The following is a 23,863-nucleotide window of genomic DNA, read 5'->3' as shown; positions in this document are numbered from 1 at the left end:
CATGTTAAGCTGTTCATGTGGTTTCTTGGCGTTCATAAGCTCATAAACGTAGCCCTCCGGTAAAATATTATATACATTTCATTTCACTGAAATGACGGTCGTCATGTATACATTTAAATCACGTGTCAAACTCCAGTCCTCAGGAGCGGTGACCCAACATGTTTTAGATCTAATTGTAAATCTAATTGTACTGGCTGACCAAACTTCGGGGGTGGAGAACATTACAATAAAATTATAATGCAGGCGACTGGTTTGATCATGCGGCGTTCGCGGATCACATGCCGGTCACATGATCTGGTCACATGACCAGACAGCCGCTCGCGCTGTGCGCTCGTAGCTAAGCTACTCGGTTCAAGCAGGACGTCAACCATGAAGCTCCAGGTCCATTCTCCACCTCTAACCTGTCAGTCACCATAACCACACAGTTTGTCCTCCAGTCCCCTGCCTGCTACGTGAGGAGAAGCGGCGCTACCGGCACGAAAAAAACTGCAAATCGTCGCGGCGCAGCCAGCATCGCTGCACTACGATTCCCAGAATGCCTTGGGACAGGTCACATGACCAGACAGCCGCTAAGCGCTGCGCGCTTGTAGCTAAGCTACTCGGACGTCAAACATGAAGCTCCCAGGTACATTATCCACCATCGTGATTAAAAAAAAAGAAAGACGCTTTTGGCCGAGTTGGTAAGCAGCTTACAGTCAAGTCCGCACCGACCAACTCGGCCACTCGAGAGCCCCCCCGCCCGCGAGGCCGACTTGGCTTGATGCCGACTTGGCTTGATGCCGAGTTGACTGTATCCCGGGGCGGTGCCGAGTTGGCCGGGGCCGACTTGGAGTGGTGCCGACCTGACTGTATCCCATCACTCGCAGCCTTAAGGAAGTCGGTCACCAGTTAACACGGAATCAAGTTAATCCGAAACACGGGGCAGGGGGTTACCTCCTGGGACAGGGACAGGCAGGCGGCCGGACACGGGCAGAGGCTCCGCGGGGAGAGCCGGCTCCTCCGTGGTGCTGACCGGCTCCTCCGTGGTGCTGACCGGCTCCTCCGTGGGGCTGAACGGCTCCTCCGTGGGGCTGAACGGCTCCTCCGTGGTGCTGACCGGCTCCTCCGTGGGGCTGACCGGCCCCTCCGTGGTGCTGACCGGTTCCTCCGTAGGGCTGACCGGCTCCTTCGTGGTGCTGACCGGTTCCTCCGTGGGGCTGACCGGCCCCTCCGTGGTGCTGACCGGTTCCTCCGTAGGGCTGACCGGCTCCTTCGTGGTGCTGACCGGTTCCTCCGTGGGGCTGACCGGCCCCTCCGTGGTGCTGACCGGTTCCTCCGTGGGGCTGACCGGCTCCTCCGTGGGGCTGACCGGCTCCTCCGTGGGGCTGACCGGCTCCTCCGTGGGGCTGAACGGCTCCTCCGTGGGGCTGAACGGCTCCTCCGTGGGGCTGACCGGCTCCTCCGTGGGGCTGACCGGCTCCTCCGTGGTGCTGACCGGCTCCTCCGTGGGGCTGACCGGCCCCTCCGTGGGGCTGACCGGCTCCTCCGTGGTGCTGCTGGCGGGGCTGGGGTCGCTCGGGGTCGGGTTGGTCCACTGTGTCGGTGGACCACCGTCCGGAACGTTAGAGGTGGAGTTCCGGTCACTGGGCGCGGTGGTCCTTATCCCGTCGCTGGTTGTAGTTTCTATTGAAGCCACATCAGCCAAAAGCAGAGAGAAAGTTAAAGAAACACACACGACAACACAGGCCGCCATCTTTGTTTCATCGTTGCCATGGAAGTTCTTCTTCTTCCGTTGAAACCCTATGTACCTCCCTCGGCGTGATGAAACGACGACAGCACAACTGTTCCTTCTACTGCTCAGGGTTTATTGATCTCAACACCCAACCCCAAACGTGAGAACTGAAACATACAAACACACATATGAATAAACAGAAACTTATGCAGTTAGCAAATATACACATTGCACAAAACAAATAACCTTAACCCTTCAACATAAGACACTATAATCCTTGTGCACAGTCAAATGTTTCCTGAAAGGCATTGTTATTTATATAGTAAATTGTTTGTCTTTGTCTATTAAAACTTTAACCTTTTCATTTACAGCATGTAGTCTTAAATCCTTTAACTGCAATCACAAAACCCTCAGTGAGAAGGTAGCAGCCCCTTCTCATTGGAAACTGAGACTCTCTCACATGTGTGACAGTGAGGAGTGGCGTGGCTGCGGCTCGAGTGCAGGTAGTGAGGTACCCACTACCTCCTGAGGACACATGCAAGCAGAAACGCCACACAACTACTCACCACGCACACTTCCTCCTCCTTCACTCTGCCCAGCTGATACTAACGGAGCGCGCCTGCTGGTGAAGCTGTATTTCACCTGGCTGATGCAGGGAGGAGCAGTCCATTATGTGAGGGGGAGCACAATTGTGTATTTATTGTAAATATTTATGTTCTGGGGAATGGATGTGTGGGGAAGGTCATCTTTGGTGTATGATGGAATTTATATTTTCATTTATTTTTGATATACACTGGGGATCGGGTTAAAACCTTCTTGTAAATAATGTTAAGGCGATGAAACACCCCTCCTGAATTTTGGTTTGACCCAGACCAGGGATTGGTTAATTAGGTCTGGGCTGGACTTATTTAAGGAGGACCATGGTAAAGTCAGGAGGGAGAACCTGTGAGGCTGCCAGTTTTGAGAAGCCTCTGTCAGCAGCCTGTTGTGAGGGTGTGGGACTTAAAGACTGCAAATAAACTGAAGAATTTGCACCGAACCTGTGAACCTCCACCTCATTTCTCTGCCAAACCTCTCCCAACGCGATCCAGGCGAGCTGATCCCGAGTCGGGGTGACCGCTCGGTCCCCCACAACAACCCATATTTACAACATCAGACATGCACATGAAACCTACATTGCAACACAAACATTCACCCAAGCCTGCACATGAGAAACATGAGACACACCAGCACCCAGCTGCCAAGCATATTATACTGCCATCGCTATAATGATCAACACAAACACCACGTAAAACGGAAATTTACACACCTCATTGGCTGCATCACCCTACAAGAGAGGTAAGCTGTGTGTTTCAGCTGTTTTTACAGACTTCTGGAGCTTATTTCTCCCTCCGCGTTTGTCCGTGCATCACTTAATGCGGTCCTACTTGAAACCTTGGCGGACGGTTAGTTCCGCTGTAAATACGCTCTCTGCCAGTAGAGGGAGGAACCGAAATTTAATCAAAGAGAAACGTCATCAATGATGAACTGCAAATGCAATGCAGTTACACCCTGAAATCCCTGTTCCCCCATGCTAAACACCATGGAGTGCCTCTATCGCCCCCTGCTGGCCAGTTACACTCACTACATCCACACCTGCAGGTATTCCTCAACCAGACAAAATGAATTTTCTTCAAAAAAATGTTATTTTTCTTGACAAATATAGTCATATTTATCCTAATTTATTCACGCCTTTCTTGAGAGCCTTTCTGTGGGTTGTTTTATTCTCCTTAGTCAGTTTTTAGGTTCTCTTGTTCGTCCTTATCAGTTATCTTTCCTTCAATTTAACCTTTTGTACAGCCTCATTATGAAGTGAAGACAGAGTTTGTTCAGTTGACTCTGGATTACACACACACACACACACACACACACACACACAGACACACACACACACGTTTGTACTTCTATCGTTGTGAGGACACTCATTGACATAATGCATTTCCTAGCCCCTCACCCTAACCCTAACCATCAAAAATAAATGCCTAACCCTAACCTATGCCCTAAACCTAACCTAAACCCAATTGTAACCCTAAATCAAAAACCAAGTCTTAACCCTCAAAAAGGCCAAAAAAGGCCTTTTGAAAAGTGAGGACCGGCAAAAATGTCCTCACTTCGCAAAAATGTCCTCACCCTGTTGGTGAAATACGAATTTTGGTCCTTACCTTTGGGTATGTACAAGAACACACACACACACACAAACACACACGCACACTCAGGTGAAAATATGAACTGTTGGGTGAGAGAGGAAGGCTTGAGAGGTAAAGAACAGGTGATGTCTTTCTGTATTTGAGGTACTTATAGTGTTGTTCTTTTATTGTCTGGAGAATGGTAAATCAGTCAAGTCTGAGATCTGGTGCCAGATGCCACGGCACAACTTCGGGGGTGTCGTGGCGTTCGGTGTGTCAGGACAGTCAGGGCTCAAAGACCTGGTAACGTCATTGTGGTCATAATGTTCTGGCCAGTCACATTATGCCTCATGGTTTTGTTTCATTCACTCTGAACTGGACTTGTCGTTCTCCAGACTGGTCTTGCTCTCGAGACCAATTCTTTGTGGTCTTGGCCTCGGTCTTGGTCTTGTCTTGGTCTCAGGATGTCTGGGACTGGCTGGGCATCTGGAAGGGATCTGCTGGTGGTAAATGAAGGTGGGGCTTCATCATTCTTCAGTTTCGGTGCTGGCCGGCGGCTCCTCTCATCACCGTGTCTCTGCTGCTGCTCTCCAGTAGTCCGTAGACTGAAGGAACGTTATCACTCTACAGAACTGGAGAGGGCTGAAGAACGTCTCTGGACTTGGGCAGAGTGTCGGAGGGGCAGCGATGGAGACCAGCGCTGGGCGGATGAATTAAACTGTTACTTTAACAGATTTGATTCTCTCCCCACCCCCTCTGCCCCCCTCCCTCCTCCCCCTCTTCACACGTCTCCAGCCCAGGTGACCAGCTGCCTGGACCGTGGACTACCTCACTGACCGTCCACGGTACATCACCTCTGAGATATTGACCCTCCTTCCTGATGCTGCTACAGGGCTGACAGCATACTTAGCCAGTGTTATGATGGGGCTTCTGTGGTGACTGGGGTAAGAGGTGGTGTACAAGCTCTGCTCCAAAAGAAGCTTCCTAGATATATCCCATACATCCACTGCTACAACCACCAACTGCACCGAGCAGTTGTGATGCCATGCAGAGTGAACCATGTGCAAAAAGTTGTTTTGACCTCTCAAGTTCACTCTACAAGTTTTTTCAGCACCACCATGTGTCCAAGAAATATGGTGCACCAAATCTGAAAAGGCTGCTTGAAATCCGATGGACAAGCCAGAATCCTGCCTGAGATGACAGAGGACGGTGATGCTGCAGTCGACCTGTGCACCGAGGCATCAGGCCTTTATGTCCAATTAAGAGGCATCGCTTCTTTGAGAGGAAAGTTTCTAGAGCAGGAGCTTGGTGTCTTCAAACCAGCAAATGCCATTTTTGAACTGTTCGGTTGCTAACAAAGAAAAGCCAGAAAAGAAAAAGAAAGAAAACATGAAATGTTCTGTTGAATATCAGTTGTGTTTTCTAAATTAGACTGAGAATTTTTTTTATTAATAAGACTACCTTTCAGTTTTGTAAATATTGATTATAGTGTGTGAAGTCTGACTTTATATTAAAATCTATTTGAGAATGAGGGCATCCAGTTCAGATATATTGGTGGTTGATCAAATCTACATGAAGGATATTTTATTTTTATTTCTCAGTTTCCCCCTTGAGGGATTGCCACCTTATTGTGGTGAGGGGGTTTTCATGCCTCAGTGACCTTCAGGGCAATACCAGCAGGAGCGTAGTCTTCAGGAGGGACACCCAGCTGGACAGGTCTGAAGGCAGAGCCTGACTCAGTGCAGTCCACTTCTCTAGGCTCGGGATGGACACAGAGCTAACAACCCAGTTTAATGAAGAAAACACTGTTACTATAAGCACAGGGGGAAAATGCTGGAACTTGATGTGAGCATACGATGCTCCATCACATTTCTGACTGGCCCTCTTATAGGCTATGCCTGCTACAGTAATGTCAAAGGTCATGATCAGGCTGATCTTTAACACTCCTCATATTCTGCATGTGTACTCGGTCACCTTGTTGTCTTGTGGTGGGTTAGACTCATGGCTATCTGGATTAAACAGCTGATAACAGTCAAAGAAAGCTGGTAAAATAGGAAAACACCTGCTAAATTAAGAAAAAAAAACCAGATGAAATGAGAACTTGGTTCGGCTCCTGGTTCTGGTCCTGGTCCTGGTCCTGCTCCTGGTCCTGACTCTGGACTTGATGTGGTCCAGCCTGCGGCTCCCAGACACCGGACCGTGTCTGGCTGTCAGTGTTCAAACAGCGACGACGCCTCGCTTGTAGCTAAAAGCTCTCTGCCATCAGCAGATCCATGAATTGAGAGGTTTTCCAAACCCTGGTCCGAGGTCCTGAGAATCCCGTCCTGTTTCCTGCAGACGCTGTGTCCTCCGGGGAGCAGAGGAAGCTCCGTCTGCTGTTAAAGCGGCTGGAAACGGCATCAAGCTGCACAGGACAGAGCTCAGGAGAAGCAGCCGGCGAGGTCTGAAGCTTCCAAACACATCTGGTGACAGAGATCATGTGACGATGTGGATTCATATCATCAGCCGCCCCTCATGGATGGAGCAGGAGGAGGACCAGAGACCGCTTGGTTTTTATTGATATTCTTTATTTATTTATTTTCCTATTTGCACCACAAGATGTCTTTTAAATGAACCGTGGTGGTTACCTGATCCCAGGCACAATTCCTCCTTTAGTTGGGTTTTCCCATCATGTCTTGACTAAATCATATTTAGTGGTTTGTTTCAACCTGCTGACAGGTGTTCCTCTTTTTTGCCGTGATGATGAGAGGTCAGGAAGGATCAATAACTGTGAAGCCCCTCCAATCCTACTTCTTGAGAAAGGGCCCTTGGTTCATTTCTGTTAAACTCTCATATATGGTGTGATATTTTGGATGAGATCATTAGGTCAATAAAACGCCTTTAACTTAAAACTGGGACCAAAGCAGTTACTAAGGACAATACAATTAACTGGATGAATGGGACTTTTCTTTGAAACACAACAGAAACCTTTTAATCAAAATAGCAAATTTCCAATTTAATGAAATAAAATAATTGTAAACAAAAACAGACTATGTTAAAACAGGTGCTATGAGTACCCTTGTAGTGGGAAAGTTAACACAAAGGTAAACAACAGTTCAAAAAGCAATCTTTTTCTTCAGCAAATACAATATTTCACACAATCAGTGTCTCAGTTTCACAGTCTTCAAATATTTTACCAAAATAAAGCCGGCACCCCCTTTTTAAATTCGTTAATTAATTAAAAAAAAAAAAAAAACCTTGCAGGCCTGAATCGTGGCTAGAGAACGCTGGAACCCAAAACGTAGTGTCCGATCACTCCCTGTGGAGTGATCGGACACTCTTTCTCTTTTCCCAGAGAAACGCTCCAGTCAGTCCAGTCATTCTCCATTTGTTTGATCTGACACACTTTCTGAAGTTCCTTCTTAACGCACAGTTTAGAACCTCGTTCTACACACAGACTGAGCTCTGCACCCGGGAGCCGTCTCCATGACAACAAGTGTGTTCCACTGGGACTGTGTGATGTCATCACAAGAGAGTGATGTCATCAGTTCAGACAGGCCAGCTCAAGTCACAGGTTTGACATTCGATTTTTGAGCAGCGCGGACGAGAGACACGGACATGACGAGACAGACAGAGCGGAGAAACAACGGACGCAGTTTCAGTAAGAGTCCATCTTTTCTTTAGAGCTTTGAGTTTACTGAGCTTTAATCAAATTACCTGCAGAAGTTTTAGAAACCAGAGACAAATGTTGGCAGATCTTCCTATGTTCAAACTCACTGGTATTTCTTTCTTTTGCAGACATGAGTGCAGAGCCAAGTAGCTTGCTAGCAGGAGGAACAAGCCTCCATCAGCCGCCACAAGAGCTGCCACCATGGTTAGCTGAGCGACCCATGGACAATGGAAAGAAACGGAAAGGTGGAGTCAGTATCGACTCCGACTCTGAAGACAGAGCCAGCGAGTCGATGCCTCCGGCAAAGAGGAAGAGAGTTGACTCTGGTGAGCAGAAAGAGCCGGTCAGCCGAGCAGCAGCAGCCACAGGCTCAGCGAACGGATCGAAAAAGACCAAGAGCAACCAAGAACAGTCAAGGACAGTCTGGCTGCGGGCCAAACGTCGGCCTCTGCAGGTTAGCAAGTCATCGGTCCAGAGCGATCACAGCTCGTTGTGCGACAGTGACAAAGAAGAGGAAACTCCTCCAAAGTCTCAGCCTGTTTCTCTACCGGATGAGCTCAACAAGATCCGCCTGTCCAGACACAAGCTGGAGCGCTGGTGCCACATGCCCTTCTTCTCTCGCACCGTGACCGGCTGCTTCGTCAGGATAGCGGTCGGGAACAGCAGCAGTCCACCAGTTTATAGGGTTGCTCAAGTTGTGGACGTGGTAGAAACGGCGAAGGTTTACCAGCTTGGATCGACGCGAACAAACAAGGGATTACTCCTACGGCACGGTGGCGACGCTCAGGTGTTCAGGCTGGAGTTTGTTTCAAATCAGGAGTTCACAGGAGGTGAATTCACAAAGTGGAAAGAAGCCATGGCAGGTGCTGGCCTGCAGGTGCCAACACTAGATGAAATCTCCAAGAAGGAGCAGTCCATCCAAGACGCCATCAACTACCAGCTTAACGACAAAGACATTGACGACATCGTCAGAGAAAAAGACAAGTTCCGAAAAGGTCCCCCAAATTACGCCATGAAGAAGACGCAGCTGCTCAAAGACAAGGCCGTGGCAGAGGAGCGAAGAGATGGTGGTCGAGTGAAGGCCATCCAGAAGGAGCTGGAGGAGCTGGAGGACAGGGCAGCTGCTCTGGACAGAAAACGGACTCAGAGCATCTCCTACATCAGCTCCATCAACCAGAGGAACAGAAGCTGGAATCTTACTGCGTCTCAGAAAGCCCTGGTGGCTGAAGGATACAATCCTTTCGCGCGGAGGAAGTGCCAGCCCACCCTGATGTCAAACACCAGAGATCCGTTGGCCCGAGGAGCGATCCTCGCTCAGCTCGACCAGAAGTACCGGAGCAATTCGGCAGCAGCAGATCCTTCCAACGCAGAGGAGAAGACGCCAGCCACTCAGCTCTCAGAAGACTGGCTTCCAGCTCATGATTTTGATCTCAGCATCGATCTACAAGTTCCCACAGCAGGAGCACAGTCGCTGCCTGTGAGCTCCAACCCACTGCCTGTGAGCGGCGGCGCCCCCCGCAGGTCCTTCAGCCTGGAGGACTACAAGAAGAGGCGGGGGCTGATGTGATGCGGCCAGCGGAATCATATGGAAATGAGTTGTGACTTTATTCTGCTCGCTCTGCTCGGTCCGACACACAAAACTACACCCATCTATCAAGAGACATCTGACCTCCACCCGTCACTCTGGGAGGTTCATACATGTTCAGGGCGTCATGTGATCAGGGGTCTGTGGGGTCTGCGTCATGTGATCAGGGCGTCATGTGATCAGGGGGTCTGCGTCATGTGATCAGGGGTCTGTGGGGTCTGCGTCATGTGATCAGGGCGTCATGTGATCAGGGGGTCTGTGGGGTCTGCGTCATGTGATCAGGGCGTCATGTGATCAGGGGGTCTGTGGGGGCTGCGTCATGTGATCAGGGCGTCATGTGATCAGGGGTCTGTGGGGTCTGCGTCATGTGATCAGGGCGTCATGTGATCAGGGGTCTGTGGGGTCTGCGTCATGTGATCAGGGGTCTGTGGGGTCTGCGTTACCTTCAGCACCACATTAGCGCAGAGCGTGGGCTCAGTCAGAGAGGGCCTGACGGTCTGTCCTGCGCTGAGCTTCAGCTCCGTCTCGGTGTTGTCTGTAGACCGCAGGACGACTGACGACACCTCCAGAGGAACAACCTGACAGCAGGAAGCACAGACACTCAGTCTTCTGTCGTTTACACATCTGTCTGTGAAGTATCCAACCAGTCTCAGAGCTGTTATTTTCCTGACTGATTTCATCAAAACATTGATGACGACGCTTCAAATACAATAAAAGTCTAAAGTTTCAACATTTCACATCTTGTTTTCAACTTGAAGCTGGAATGATTTCCATGTCGTTCTGTTTTCTAACATCATACCATGCAGATTTAATGATTTCATGTCATTTTTATTCCAAACAATAGTTTTCAGTGAATTCCTTGTACTTCTGTGCAGCTGAATGACTGAGTGTGTTGCTGCGGGTTAAAGTTATCAAACTGAGAGAGCATCTGGTCCTGAGCGCGGGACTCACAGCCAGCAGCCGGATGCTGGTGTAGGCGTCCATGCTGAGAGCAGGCAGAGAGCTGCAGTCCTGATCCAGGACCAGCCGCCGGGAGCAGACGCTGCTCTGGTCCTTCAGGAACGCTGTGGACACAAACAACAACAACAACAGTCACGACCAGCCGCTCCGCTTCACTTTGCCTTTAGGAGTCCTGGATGTGTGAGCGGCTCTGAGGCCGTCACTCAGTCTGGCTTCTCTTTTATATGAGCTGCACTTTGGACCAGGTCTGCACGGCCTGCAGGTGTCTGAGCAGCCGGAGCGCTTTCTAATAAAACAGGAAGTCACGCCACACCGGCTGCCATAAAGCATGTTAAATACAAAGCAAGGATGGCTGACAGCCAGAGGCGAGTCCCAGTGGCGAGGACAGAACTTTAATAACAGCTGGATCCAAAGGACTGAGGACGAATGAACCAGGCTGGCCGGCTTCACTGCATGATCTGCTTCACAGCTGGAAACGCAGAACAAAGCAAAGCCGAACACAGCTTAAACCGTTTAAAACAGAAACAACTGTCCTCCACGGAACAGGAAGAGAACCCTGGACCCTGGACCCTGGACCCTGGACCCCCGTTACCTGCAGGACTGCTGTCCACACAGTGAGCAGTGAGACCAGGAGCCGGCAGGAGAAACACACCCGTCTGTCCACTCTGGCCTGCTGTCAGCATCACGTCCCCCAGCTGGAACACACACTCAGCACTGTCAACACACACTCAACACACACTCAGCACTGTCAACACACACTCAGCACACACTCAACACACACTCAGCACTGTCAACACACACTCAACACACACTCAACACTGTCAACTCTGGCGCTTCTGGGAATGTTTCCACCTTGTAGTAAATGTATTCTGCACTCAATAAAACACTTTATAATGATTTTATTTTTCTACACTAAAAACTACTTTGCATACCTTAAATTGCACTGTTTAGTTGTCTGGCTGGCTGGTCAGCTTCTGCTAACTAACTAATCACTAGTTATGAGTTCGTTAGTTAGTTAGATACACCCTCTGTGGCCACTAGATGTCACTGTCTGACGCAGGAAGCTGCTTCAGAGCAGAGAGAAGTGTCCACAGCAGGGAGGAACCTGGACGAGCTGTGGGAGTGAGGAACATGAGGGACTGGAGAGAAGATGTCTGGACACGGACAGTTCAAGAAACGTCCATTACTTCCTATGATAAAACTCATCAATGGCCCCATCTGATCGACACTGCTGATCTGTGATCAGCAGAGGTAACACTGACAGGAGGAGTGGCGTCCACCTCGGAGCCTGCAGGAGGACGAGGTGAGCAGGTGACTGGCCTGGTATCCCGGGGAAGCCTGGGACTCCTGATCGCTGCTCTCTGAGCCAAACATGAAGCTGGTGAACTGCTGGAAGAGCCCCTCAAAGCTTCTGTCGGTGGGAATAGCCGGCGAGGAGTGGGACAACCCGTCGAAGCCTGAGGACGAGACACGCAGCAGCTTTACATCCCTCTCATCGGACTCGTCGTCCTGGTTTCGACGGACTGCCTTTCTGAGACACTCACGGTTCTGCGACTGGACACACAGAGCGTCACTGCTGCTCTGCTGTCGGACGGACGCCTGCAGCTCGGAGTATCCCTCCTCGGTGCTCCTCAGGGAGTAGGACGCCACGTCTCGGCTGCACAGCTGCCGGCTGCCGCTGCAAAGGGAGGGCAGCCGCTCAGACCGCATGTCCAGTCAGACAAACCAACACTCAATAAACCAGAAGACCGACTGCTGAGATGCACGTATGTGGATGATGAGACACTATTCCATCATGACAGCAGTGACTCTGACCTCTTCCTCCTTTCTCCATTTCCTGAGATTTCTAAACACACAGTGAACACCTCTTCAGAGCCAGTCCCATCATGAGACGTATTCCTTCAGTCTGTACATCCAACTAACACTTAATGTAGTCAAACCAGCAGTTACTCATGATCTGGGACGGTCTGATTTGATATTTCATACTTATTTTGGTTTTTTTCTGAGGCTGCTGTAACCCTGAATTCCCCAGTCAGGGATCAATAAAGTAACTTTCTACTCTACATTAAAGCTGCTGTAGGCAGGATTTTGCTAGTCAATGCTAATTTTTCTGTGTTTTCTTTGGATTAAATGTTAGAGTATCCATTGATAATCCTTTAGGAGTGTAGCATAATTGCACTACCGTGAGGGCGCAGCATTTCCATCTGTCTCTGTTCTGAGCTGAAAAGGAATCTCGACAGCTTCAGGTATCGTTGACCAATCAGAAGAGCCCATGAGGCTCTAACCGTGATTGGTCGAGGGGCGTTCATCGCACATTCTTGTGGGAGGGGCTTAACTTGCGTAAGGGCGTGATGTCAGAGAAAACAGGACAGGATTGGCTGTGCTGGGTTTCAAATCACTATCTTCCTTCGGTAACCCTAAGCAAGATGGCGGAGATGCGGAATCCTGCCTACAGCACCTTTAAACAGGAGAAACTCACAGAGAATGTATTAACAATACAATTTCATTACTCAGTGTGTTTTTTCCTCCAGTCACTTTGAGATTTAATCAAGATACCCAATAAGATGCACCACAGCGGCTGCTCGCCTTCATTTGCACACCTTAAGGTACGCCTCCCAGCCTGCCTGGAGCTGAGACGTTCACTGACCTGACGGTCTGGACCGAGCAGCTGCTGAACAGAGACACGTCCTCACTGCTGCAGTCTCTGTCACAGCAGCAGTTAATGTCACACACATCCCCGAGAGCATCGCAGGGGCAGTACCTGTCCACTGACACACACACACACACACACACACACACACACACACACACACACACACACACACACACACACACACACACACACACACACACACACACACACACACACACACACACTAATCACAACCAGCCGAAGTTCAGCAGCTACTTTCTCAGGGTGTCTTAATGGGTTGTAATCTGGATTTTTCAATCTTCCGAGTTTGCAGGTTTTTCACAGCTGAGCAGTTGAATTATAATGTGACACATGCTTCCTGCTTTAGCACTCCTTTACCACAGCCTTTCACATTTCTTATTGTTTTTTGAAAATATATATTCAAATATAGATATTCAGTTGTTTATAAATCACTATGTCCAGTTCTTTATCGGACTATGTGATCATCTATATTTCTGCATCTATTAAATAGAATTACAAATTAGGGCTGTCACGATATCAAATTTTCACTTCACGATTATCATGGGCAAAAAATATCACGATAACGATATTATCACGATATCAGCAAAAATTTAACTAATAATGGTACAAACATTCAGATTCATCTTTAATTTTATTTTTGTTTGTTTTCTCTCTTTTCCCAGATGAATTACATTCAGAATACCTGTCAAATGAGGTGTTGAAACAATATGAGAACAGTAACTGTACAGCTGCATACCAAAAGTGTAGTTGCTCTCAACTAATTAAAACCTGATGAACTGATTAACAGAGGATCCACAGCAGAGGCGTCATTTACGTAGGGTTGGTGGGTTATGAAAACCCACGGACCCTGTTGGGGTGAAATCCTGTACCACCACCACACTGCCGAGAATTGTTGTTTGTTTGTTTGTTAGTTAGTTTGTTTAAATCCGAGGCGGAATGAGCAGCAGCTGCTTCTCTCCAGCCAGAGGCGCCGCTACTGGCTGGGGCCCCGAGCTGAAGGGGGTCCCGAGGAACGGCTGACATCAGTCAATTTCAATGACAAATTTAAGGCGCTACGCTAGACGCTGCAACGACAACGTGTCGAAAATCGCCCGCATGGGGCCCTTTCCGAGTGCTCACCGGTTAGTTGCTCGAAGCGGGCCGGCGGAGAAGACGGCATGATGATAGACAGTCCAAGTCATCAAGATCAGGCAGATCAAAGCTAATTTCAGTCTCCAGCGCCAGCCTGGTGGCCCTACAAGCAAGAGCTAAAGCACAAGCTGCTCAAGCCAGGGCTGCCTTTGCAAGTAAAGAAATTGAACTGAAAGTTGCTCAAGCCACCCTAAATGTTGAAGCTACTCGCCTTCAAGCCACTCTCGAAGCAATGCAGGAGGAAAAAGAAATGAATGCTGTTCAAGCTGAGGCTGATATACTAGAGGCAGGCTTATTGGAAGCAGATTGTGAGTCACAGAAAAGTTCTTCACCTGTCCCTCTCCAACAAAGGCTTCAGCGCACAGCAGAATACGTGAAAGACCAAGCCAGTGTCAAATCTGTCCACCAGCCATCCACCCCGCCCCAGGATGACAAAACCATGACTTTCACACCACTTCCAGTCACCGTTGAACCACCTGTCATTCCTGATGCTGGTCAGTACAGTCAACAATGCCAGACCCCAGGTGGATACCTCCTTCTGCAGCCAGCCACTCCACAACAGCTGCAGTATGGTATCCAGTATGTGAGAAACGGTTCCCAGTTTGAAGCCCCAAGGCCATGTCTTCAACAACCTCAGCAGCCTCACCAGCATGGAGACTGCCAACAGGAACCTCATGGGCTGCCGTCCACCACCTGCCAATCCCACAACAGTCCTCTTGTGCCCACCCAAGCCACCACTCTGGAGCTCGCTAAATATATGGCCCGTTCCCAGCTGCTGACAACCGGGTTAAGTGTCTTCAACGACAAACCAGAAAGCTATTGGGGATAGAAATCGTCCGTCCAGAGTGCCATTGCTGGACTAGACCTCTCGCTGGGAGAAGAACTGGATTTACTCATTAACTGGCTTGGGAAACAATCTTCTGAGCATGCACGCCGGTTAAAGACTGTTAATATAAAAGATCCATCGAGAGGCCTAAAGATGGTATGGGAAAGGCTTGAGGTAACCTATGGCTCACCTGAGGCCATCAAACAAAGTCTCTTCACTAGATTAGAGAATTTTCCGAAGGTGTCATACAAAGACCCTCATAAGCTCACAGAGCTGGCGGACTTGTTAATGGAGGTGGAGGCTGCAAAACTGGATGGTAACCTACCTGGACTTTCCTACCGAGACACTTCCAGAGGTGTCTGCCCCATCACAGAGAAACTCCCATTTGGCATGCAGGAGAAATGGGCATCGGTGGGGTCAAAATATAAGTTTGAACACAAGGTTGCATTTCCATCCTTTTGTGTCTTTGTGGACTTTGTCTGCATGGAGGCTAGAATAAGAACGGAGCCCAGCTTCAACACCACGTTCTCCCAATCAGCGCCCGCAAAAAGAGAGAAGCAAGGAAAAGCTGTTTGGACACCTGTAGCAGTCCACAAGACCCAAATTGGATCTGCTCAGAATAAAGGAAAAGGAGATCCGGAACAATATGTGTGCCTCACTAAACATTGCCCTATCCACGACAAGCCACATCCTCTAAAGAAGTGCAGGGCATTTAGAGAAAAAAGTTACGAAGACCGCAAACAGTTTTTGAAGGAGCGTTCTATATGTTTCCGGTGCTGCTCCTCCACAAGTCACCTTGCCAAGGACTGCCAAGCGGAAATACAGTGCAAAGAATGTGAAAGCACCCACCATGTTTCAGCACTCCACCCAGGTCCACCTCCTTCGAAGACAAGGTCAGATCCTCCCATCTCAGAGCATGGCGGGGAGTCTGACGAACCTGATGATGACAAGGTTACGTCCAAGTGCACCAAAGTATGTGGAGATGGAGTGAGCAAATGAGCATGCTCAAAAATATGCCTTGTTAATGTGTTCCCCAATGGACATCGTGAAGAATTGAAACGGATGTATGCCATACTAGACGATCAAAGCAATAGGTCCTTGGCTCGGTCCAAATTCTTCAAGCTCTTCAACATCACAGGAGATTCTCAACCTTACACTCTGAAGACGTGTGCGGGACTGAAGCAGACGGCTGGCAGAAGAGCCTGCGGGTTCATAATCGAGTCAGTGGATGAGAAGATCAGTCTTCCACTTCCAACACTTCTGGAATGCAATCAAGTTCCAAACAACCGGACTGAGATCCCAACCTCAAATGCAGCTCTTCACCACAGTCACCTGAAACGCATTGCTGGACAGATCCCACCCCTCGATCCAGAGGCCGGCATTCTTCTCCTGTTGGGGAGAGATATACTGCAAGTGCATAAGGTACGGGAGCAGATTAATGGTCCACACGATGCCCCCTTTGCTCAAAGGCTTGACTTAGGGTGGGTCATCGTTGGTGATGTGTGTCTCGGGGGTGCACACAGGCCATCTCAAGTCAATGCCTTCAAGACCTTCATTCTTGAAAATGGACGTCCAACTTATTTAGACCCGTGCACCAGCAAGGTTCAAGTAAAAGAGAACTTCACCTGTCCTCCCGCCAGCAAGAACCTCATCACGCATCGCTTGTTGACAGATGCTGGAGAGAGTTTGGGTCATTCAGTCTTCCGTCAGTCAGCAAATGACCACCAACTTGCACCATCAATGGAGGATTTGAGATTCCTTCAATTAATGGGAGAGGAGTGCTATCGGGGCCCGGCCGGGCTCAGCCCAAAGGGGCGACGTGGGCCGACCCTCTGGTGGACCCACCACCCGCCGAGGGAATCGTAGGGGCCGGGTGCAATGTGGATTGGGTGGCAGCCGACGGCAGGGTGCCCGGCGACCCGATCCTCAGACACAGAGACTAGCTCTCGGGACATGGAATGTCACCTCATTGGGGGGGAAGGAGCCTGAGCTTGTAAGGGAGGTTGAGAGATACCGGCTAGATATAGTCGGGCTCACCTCCACACACAGCCTGGGCTCTGGAACCCAACCTCTTGAGAAGGGCTGGACTCTCCACTTCTCTGGCGTTGCCCGCGGTGAGAGGCGGCGGGCTGGTGTGGGTTTGCTTATAGCCCCGCAGCTCAGCCGCCATGTGTTGGAGTTCACCCCAGTGAACGAGAGGGTCGCATCCCTGCGCCTTCGGGTCGGGGACAGGTGCCTCACTGTTGTTTCGGCTTATGGGCCGAACAGCAGTGCAGAGTACCCGGCCTTCTTGGAGTCCCTGGGAGGGGTGCTGGACTGTGCTCTGACTGGGGACTCCATTGTTCTGCTGGGGGACTTCAACGCCCACGTGGGCAGCGACAGTGAGACCTGGAAGGGGGTGATTGGATCGCATGGCCTCTCTGATCTGAACCCGAGTGGTGTTCTGTTATTGGACTTCTGTGCTAGTCACAGTTTGTCCATAACAAACACCATGTTCGAGCACAGGGGTGTCCATAAGTGCACTTGGCACCAGGACACCCTAGGTCGGAGGTCGATGATCGACTTTGTTGTCGTGTCATCTGACCTTCGGCCTCGTGTGTTGGACACTCGGGTGAAGAGAGGAGCAGAGCTGTCGACCGATCACCACCTGGTGGTGAGTTGGATTCGCTGGCGGAGGAGAAAACCGGACAGACTTGGCAGACCCAAACGTATTGTGAGGGTCTGTTGGGAACGTCTGGTGGAACCCTCTGTCAGCATGGTTTTTAACTCCCACCTCCGGGAGAGCTTCTCTCATGTCCCGAGGGAAGTTGGAGACATTGAGTCCGAGTGGACCATGTTCTCCACCTCCATTGACGAAGCAGCTGCCCGGAGCTGTGGTCGTAAGGTCTCTGGTGCCTGTCGTGGCGGCAACCCCCGAACCCGGTGGTGGACACCGGAAGTAAGGGCTGCCGTCAAGCTGAAGAAGGAGTCCTACCGAGCCATGTTGGCTCACGGGACTCCAGAAGCAGCTGACAGGTACCGGCAGGCCAAGCGAACCGCAGCCCGAGTGGTTGTGGAGGCAAAAACTCGGATCTGGGAGGAGTTCGTAGGAGTTCGTCCCCCTGTTAAGGGCCGTCCGTTCTCTGTATGACCGGAGCAGGAGTGTGGTCCGCATTGCCGGCAGTAAGTCGGACCTGTTCCCGGTGCATGTTGGACTCCGGCAGGGCTGCCCTTTGTCACCGGTTCTGTTCATCATTTTTATGGACAGAATTTCTAGGTGCAGCCAGGGGCCAGACGGGGTCCGGTTCGGAGACCACAGGATTTCATCTCTGCTTTTTGCAGATGATGTTGTCCTGTTGGCTTCATCGAACCAGGACCTACAGCATGCACTGGGGCGGTTCGCAGCCGAGTGTGAAGCGACAAGAATGAGGATCAGCACCTCCAAATCCGAGGCCATGGTCCTCAACCGGAACAAGGTGGCTTGCCCTCTCCAGGTAGGTGGAGAGACCCTAGCCCAGGTGGAGGAGTTTAAGTATCTTGGGGTCTTGTTCACGAGTGAGGGACGGATGGAGCGTGAGATTGACAGGCGGATCGGTGCAGCGTCTGCAGTGATGCGGTCGTTGTATCGGTCCGTTGTGGTGAAGAGGGAGCTGAGCCGAAAGGCGAAGCTCTCGATTTACCGGTCAATCTACGTTCCCACCCTCACCTATGGTCATGAGCTTTGGGTCATGACCGAAAGGACAAGATCCCGGATACGGCCGAAATGAGCTTCCTCCGTAGGGTGGCTGGGCGCTCCCTTAGAGATAGGGTGAGGAGCTCAGTCACCAGGGAGGAGCTCGGAGTAGAGCCGCTTCTCCTCCACATCGATAGGGGCCAGCTGAGGTGGCTCGGGAATCTGTTCAGGATGCCTCCTGGACGCCTCCCTGGGGAGGTTTTCCGGGCATGTCCCACCGGGAGGAGACCCCAGGGAAGAACCAGGACACGCTGGAGAGACTATGTCTCTCGGCTGGCCTGGGAACGCCTTGGGATCCTCCCGGAAGAGCTGGAGGAAGTGTCTGGAGACAGGGAAGTCTGGGCATCTCTGCTGAGACTGCTGCCCCCGCGACCCGGCCCCGGATAAGCGGTTGAAGATGGATGGATGGATGGATGGATGGACTGCCATCAGGACACCAGTAAGAACTGGGTTGCACCTCTGCCTTTCCGGTCCCCTAGACCACAGCTACCCAACAACAGAGGCTATGCATACCGCCGCCTTTCTTCCCTCCATCAGACTCTAGAGAAGCGGCCAAAAATGAAGGCACAGTACCTGGAGTTTATGGGAAAACTGCTGGTCAACCAACACGCTGAGGTAGCTCCACCAATCCCTGAAGGCCAAGAATGCTGGTACCTCCCGTCATTTGGAGTCTATCATCCTAAAAAGCCCGAACAAATCCGTGCGGTCTTTGATTCCAGTGCTCCCTTTGAGGGAATCTCTCTCAACGATGTTCTACTCACAGGGCCCGATCTCAACAACAGCTTGTTGGGTGTGTTGCTCAGATTTAGAAAGGAACTTGTGGCTGTCACCGCTGATATCCAGCACATGTTTCACTGCTTCGTAGTAAGAGAAGACCACAGAGATTATCTACGCTTCTTGTGGTACCGTAACAATAATCCAAGCAATGAAATCATAGACTACAGAATGCGTGTGCATGTTTTTGGTAACAGCCCATCCCCTGCAGTTGCAATCTACGGCCTCAGAAGAGCAGCCAAGCAAGGAGAAGCAGAGTTCGGCAGCAACGCCAGACAGTATGTAGAGCGAGATTTCTACGTTGATGATGGGCTGAAGTCCTTCTCCACAGAAGCAGAAGCCATCAGTGTCATTGGGCGCACTCAGAAAATGCTTGCTGCGTCAAACCTTCGGCTGCACAAAATAGCTTCCAACAGACCTGCAGTTATCGAGGCATTCCCTCCTGAGGATCGCACCAAAGAAATTAAAGACTTAGACCTCTCTAGAGATGATCTCCCTCTGCAGCGAAGTCTTGGAGTGTCTTGGAACATTGCCACAGACACATTCACCTTTCAGACCCCAGATGATGAGAAGCCATACACCCGAAGAGGAGTTCTGTCTACACTCAACAGCCTATATGATCCTCTCGGCTTCCTGGCCCCAGTCACCATACGAGGCAGACTGCTACTCAGAGAGCTCTCTAAGCGAGCCGAGAACTGGGATTCACCACTACTGGGTGACATGAAACAGGAATGGACAACATGGAAAAGCTCCCTTCAAGACCTCCAGAAGCTCCAAATACCACGACCTTACTCATCATTCTCACCCTCCGACGCTCAAGACAAAGAACTCTGTGTCTTCTCTGATGCCTCTGTGCAAGCAATTTCAGCGGTGGCTTATTTAAAGCGCACCGCTAAAGATGGGAGATGTGAAGTCAGCTTTGTCTTTGGGAAAGCTCGATTAGCACCACTGCCAGAGATCACGGTTCCTAGATTGGAGCTATGTGCAGCAGTTCTAGCAGTCCAGGTTGCAGAGCTGGTAGTGGAGGAAATGGACTTGAAGTTTGACCGTATCAGTTACTACACTGACAGCAAGGTGGTGTTGGGGTATATTCACAACCAAGAAAGGCGGTTTTATGTCTATGTGAATAACCGGGTGCAGCGTATCAGACAGTCCTCATCCCCTGACCAGTGGCAATATGTTCCCACTGAGCACAATGCAGCTGACCATGGCTCCAGATCAGTTTCCGCAGCCTCACTTGGCACCACAAATTGGTTGTCTGGACCAGCATTCCTTCAGAACCCATCCCAACACCTCTTCAAACATGAAGAAACCTTCAACCTCATCAACCCTCTCACCGACGCTGAGATACGTCCATTGATCACAGCAAGCAGCACCGAAGTTTCGAAGCAACCAATGAGCACTGAAAGGTTTGAACGTTTCTCTACTTGGAGCAAACTCATAACTGCAGTTGCACACCTAATCCATGTCGCTCACTCCTTCACTCAACCTACACCAGACAATACTTGCCATGGATGGCATATCTGTAGTACAGGCCCCACCGAAGAAGAGCAGGAGAAAGCCAAAATCCTTGTGATCAAAAGTGTACAACATGAGTGCTTTTTGAAAGAACTGTGCTGCATTACAAAAGGCCAAAATCTCCCTTCCCAAAGCAATCTAAGGAAGCTACGCCCCATCGTTGATAGTAGTGGGTTGCTGAGAGTGGGAGGCCGTATTACGCAGTCCAACCTTGGGAGAGATGAAACCAACCCAATCCTCGTTCCTGGTCGGCATCATGTGGCTACTCTCCTTGTACGTCATCACCACGAAGCCGTGAAGCACCAAGGCAGGCATTTCACAGAGGGTGCCATCCGTGCTGCAGGGTTCTGGATTATTGGCGCTAAAAGGTGTATTGCAAGCCTCCTCTTCAAATGAGTCACATGCAGAAAGCTTCGTGGTAAGACAGAACACCAGCAAATGGCAGATCTGCCAGGAGAGCGGCTTCAAACAGCACCACCCTTTACCTATGTGGGCGTTGACATCTTCGGGCCATGGGAGGTGGTCTCACGCCGTACCAGAGGAGGTCACGCCAGTAGTAAACGATGGGCTGCACTGTTCTGTTGCATGTGCACAAGAGCAGTACACATAGAGGTTGTCGAGAGCATGAGTGCTGGTAGCTTTATAAATGCTCTGAGAAGATTCTTTGCTATCCGAGGCCCAGCAAAGCAGATCTACTCCGATTGCGGAACTAATTTCATTGGTGCTTGCAATGAGCTGAGCATGGATATCTCGAATTCAACTTCGGTGACTGTTGAGAAGTACCTTAAAGAACAGCAGTGCAGATGGGTTTTCAATCCGCCCCATTCATCCCATATGGGCGGAGCGTGGGAGCGAATGATTGGGATTGCCCGTCGCATCCTAGACTGTATGCTCCTCCAAAATGGATCATCTCGTCTCACTCACGAGGTGCTGACAACGTTCATGGCTGAGGTCTCAGCTGTGATTAATTCAAGACCCCTGATTCCTGTGTCGTCAGACCCAGAAGCACCACTTATTCTGACCCCAGCTGTGCTCTTAACCCAGAAAACCAGCATCCCTCCCTCTCCTCCTGGAGATTTTGGGAAAGCGGAACTTCTCAAAGGACAATGGAAACATGTCCAAAGCCTGGCAGAGACATTTTGGAACCGGTGGCGTCGGGAATATCTGAGCTCTCTCCAAGTGTCGATCCAAATGGCAAGACAACAGGCCAAATCTCAAAGAAGGAGACATTGTCCTGATGAAAGACAATCGGGCCAAAAGGAATGAGTGGCCAATGGCTATCATTGTGAAAGCCATTCCAAGTCAAGACGGAAAGGTCAGAAAAGTGGAAATTAGAGTCTTCAGAGATGGAGCTCATACAGTATTCTGTCGACCTGTTACTGAAGTGGTTCTTCTTCTGTCTTCTGAGAACTCTAAGTGAAGAATGACATTTATGTGGAGTCATGAAAGACCCCAGACGGGGAGTGTTATGGACCCCATATGGACCGCTGTTTATAATTTCATTGTGTTCTCTGTATATTGTTTGGCGCCCCCTGCTGGCAGTTGGGCGGTGGGGTCGCTTCTTTGGTCCCAGCATTACGTCACTCCAGTACGTCGTTGAGAGCGGAAGTGACGGTAACTAGGAGACCAATTTGACAGCTATGCTGGGGAGGAAGCGTTTTTGTGTTTTTCCTTTCTCTGTCGACCTTCATGGTTTGTTAAGACGCAATGTCTGGAAGTATATATGTTCGGAAGGTTTATATTAATATTGAGAATACATTATTTGTGAAGTTTAACTGATAGTTATTAAATTGTTTAGTTATTAAGTTGTTCACTAAGTCAGATGTTGTGAAGACTGTCTGTGGCTGTGTATTTTTATGCATATCTGTACTTCATAATTACTTACCTGTCATGATTAACTGTAAATGAGAAAAAACTTATTATTTACTGTATTTACAAAGTATGTACTCGCCTGATGTATTGTATATGTGCCTTTATTTGTTACAGTTTCACACTGAGGTTCAGTAAATCATCAATACAAGCCCCGGCTTCCCTGGTGTTATTGAGCCCTGTGTTTAACTGACTGGGTAACCTATCAGGTGGTGAGACCAGTACAAATGTAATCCACAAAGAATATTATGGTATCAGACTGAACTGCAGGTTTTAAAGCCAGGACAATGTGTTGGGTTTGTTTGCATTTCCTGTTTGCTTTAGGATGTATTTCAAAATAAAAAACAGAAACTATATTGATGGAATTTACTCAACGGAAATGTAATGTGCTTCTCTCATCTGCACATAAACACATTAACACAAAGTGAGCTGTTAGAGCATGAGGTGAGGCGGAGCAGGTGTTTTGGATTAGCTGGTTTCCCTGTTAACTGGTGACAGATTTCCTTTCGTGGACTTGGTCGCTGCGTTTAACAGCAGATGTTAAAAACTCAGGAGCGATTCTTGAGAACGACGTTGAACAGCATTCACAACAAAGTTTAAAAGTTTTAAAGAGAAAAAAACCTTTTGTCAGTCGTATTGTATGACCTGTTGTTGCCGGTTATCACTCGCAGCCTTAAGGAAGTCGGTCACCAGTTAACACGGAATCAAGTTAATCCGAAACACGGGGCAGCGGGTTACCTCCGGGGACAGGGACAGGCAGGCGGCCGGACACGGGCAGTGGCTCCGTGGGGCTGACCGGCTCCTCCGTGGGGCTGACCGGCCCCTCCGTGGGGCTGACCGGCTCCTCCGTGGGGCTGACCGGCTCCTCCGTGGGGCTGACCGGCTCCTCCGTGGTGCTGCTGGCGGGGCTGGGGTCGCTCGGGGTCGGGCTGGTCCACTGTGTCGGTGGACCACCATCCATAACGTTAGAGGTGGAGTTCCGGTCACTGGGCGCGGTGGTCCTTATCCCGTCGCTGGTTGTAGTTTCTATTGAAGCCACATCAGCCAAAAGCAGAGAGAAAGTTAAAGAAACACACACGACAACACAGGCCGCCATCTTTGTTTCATCGTTGCCATGGAAGTTCTTCTTCTTCCGTTGAAACCCTATGTACCTCCCTCGGCGTGATGAAACGACGACAGCACAACTGTTCCTTCTCCTGCTCAGGGTTTATTGATCTCAACACCCAACCCCAAACGTGAGAACTGAAACATACAAACACACATATTAATAAACAGAAACTTATGCAGTT

The 23,863-nt window shown here is 49.9% G+C and overlaps 2 protein-coding genes and 1 pseudogene across 2 annotated transcripts; 1 reads left to right on the top strand and 2 right to left on the bottom strand.

The window, feature by feature from the left end:
* Positions 1-856: 856 nt before the first annotated feature.
* On the bottom strand, positions 857-1,732 carry LOC115397039 (zonadhesin-like). The gene is made up of 2 exons (XM_030103205.1): positions 934-1,732; positions 857-867 (listed from the first exon to the last, which is right to left on the bottom strand). The coding sequence occupies exons 1-2, from the start codon at positions 1,730-1,732 to the stop codon at positions 857-859; spliced, it is 810 nt and encodes a 269-aa protein (XP_029959065.1).
* Positions 1,733-7,745: 6,013 nt separating this feature from the next.
* LOC115397030 (RNA polymerase-associated protein RTF1 homolog pseudogene) lies at positions 7,746-9,092 on the top strand (annotated as a pseudogene).
* Positions 9,093-9,404: 312 nt separating this feature from the next.
* LOC115397021 (tectonic-1-like) lies at positions 9,405-23,535 on the bottom strand. Its single transcript, XM_030103183.1, has 8 exons — positions 23,313-23,535; positions 12,718-12,838; positions 11,615-11,748; positions 11,391-11,527; positions 10,663-10,765; positions 10,062-10,174; positions 9,554-9,688; positions 9,405-9,422 (listed from the first exon to the last, which is right to left on the bottom strand). The coding sequence occupies exons 1-8, from the start codon at positions 23,533-23,535 to the stop codon at positions 9,405-9,407; spliced, it is 984 nt and encodes a 327-aa protein (XP_029959043.1).
* Between the last annotated feature and the right edge of the window lie 328 nt (positions 23,536-23,863).

The sequence above is a fragment of the Salarias fasciatus genome, chromosome 2 (genome assembly GCF_902148845.1).
Source record: "Salarias fasciatus chromosome 2, fSalaFa1.1, whole genome shotgun sequence".
Classification (NCBI taxonomy): Eukaryota; Metazoa; Chordata; class Actinopteri; order Blenniiformes; family Blenniidae; genus Salarias; species Salarias fasciatus.
The sequence above is the reverse complement of the archived record's forward strand: the minus strand, read 5'-3'. Positions and strand labels throughout refer to the sequence as shown.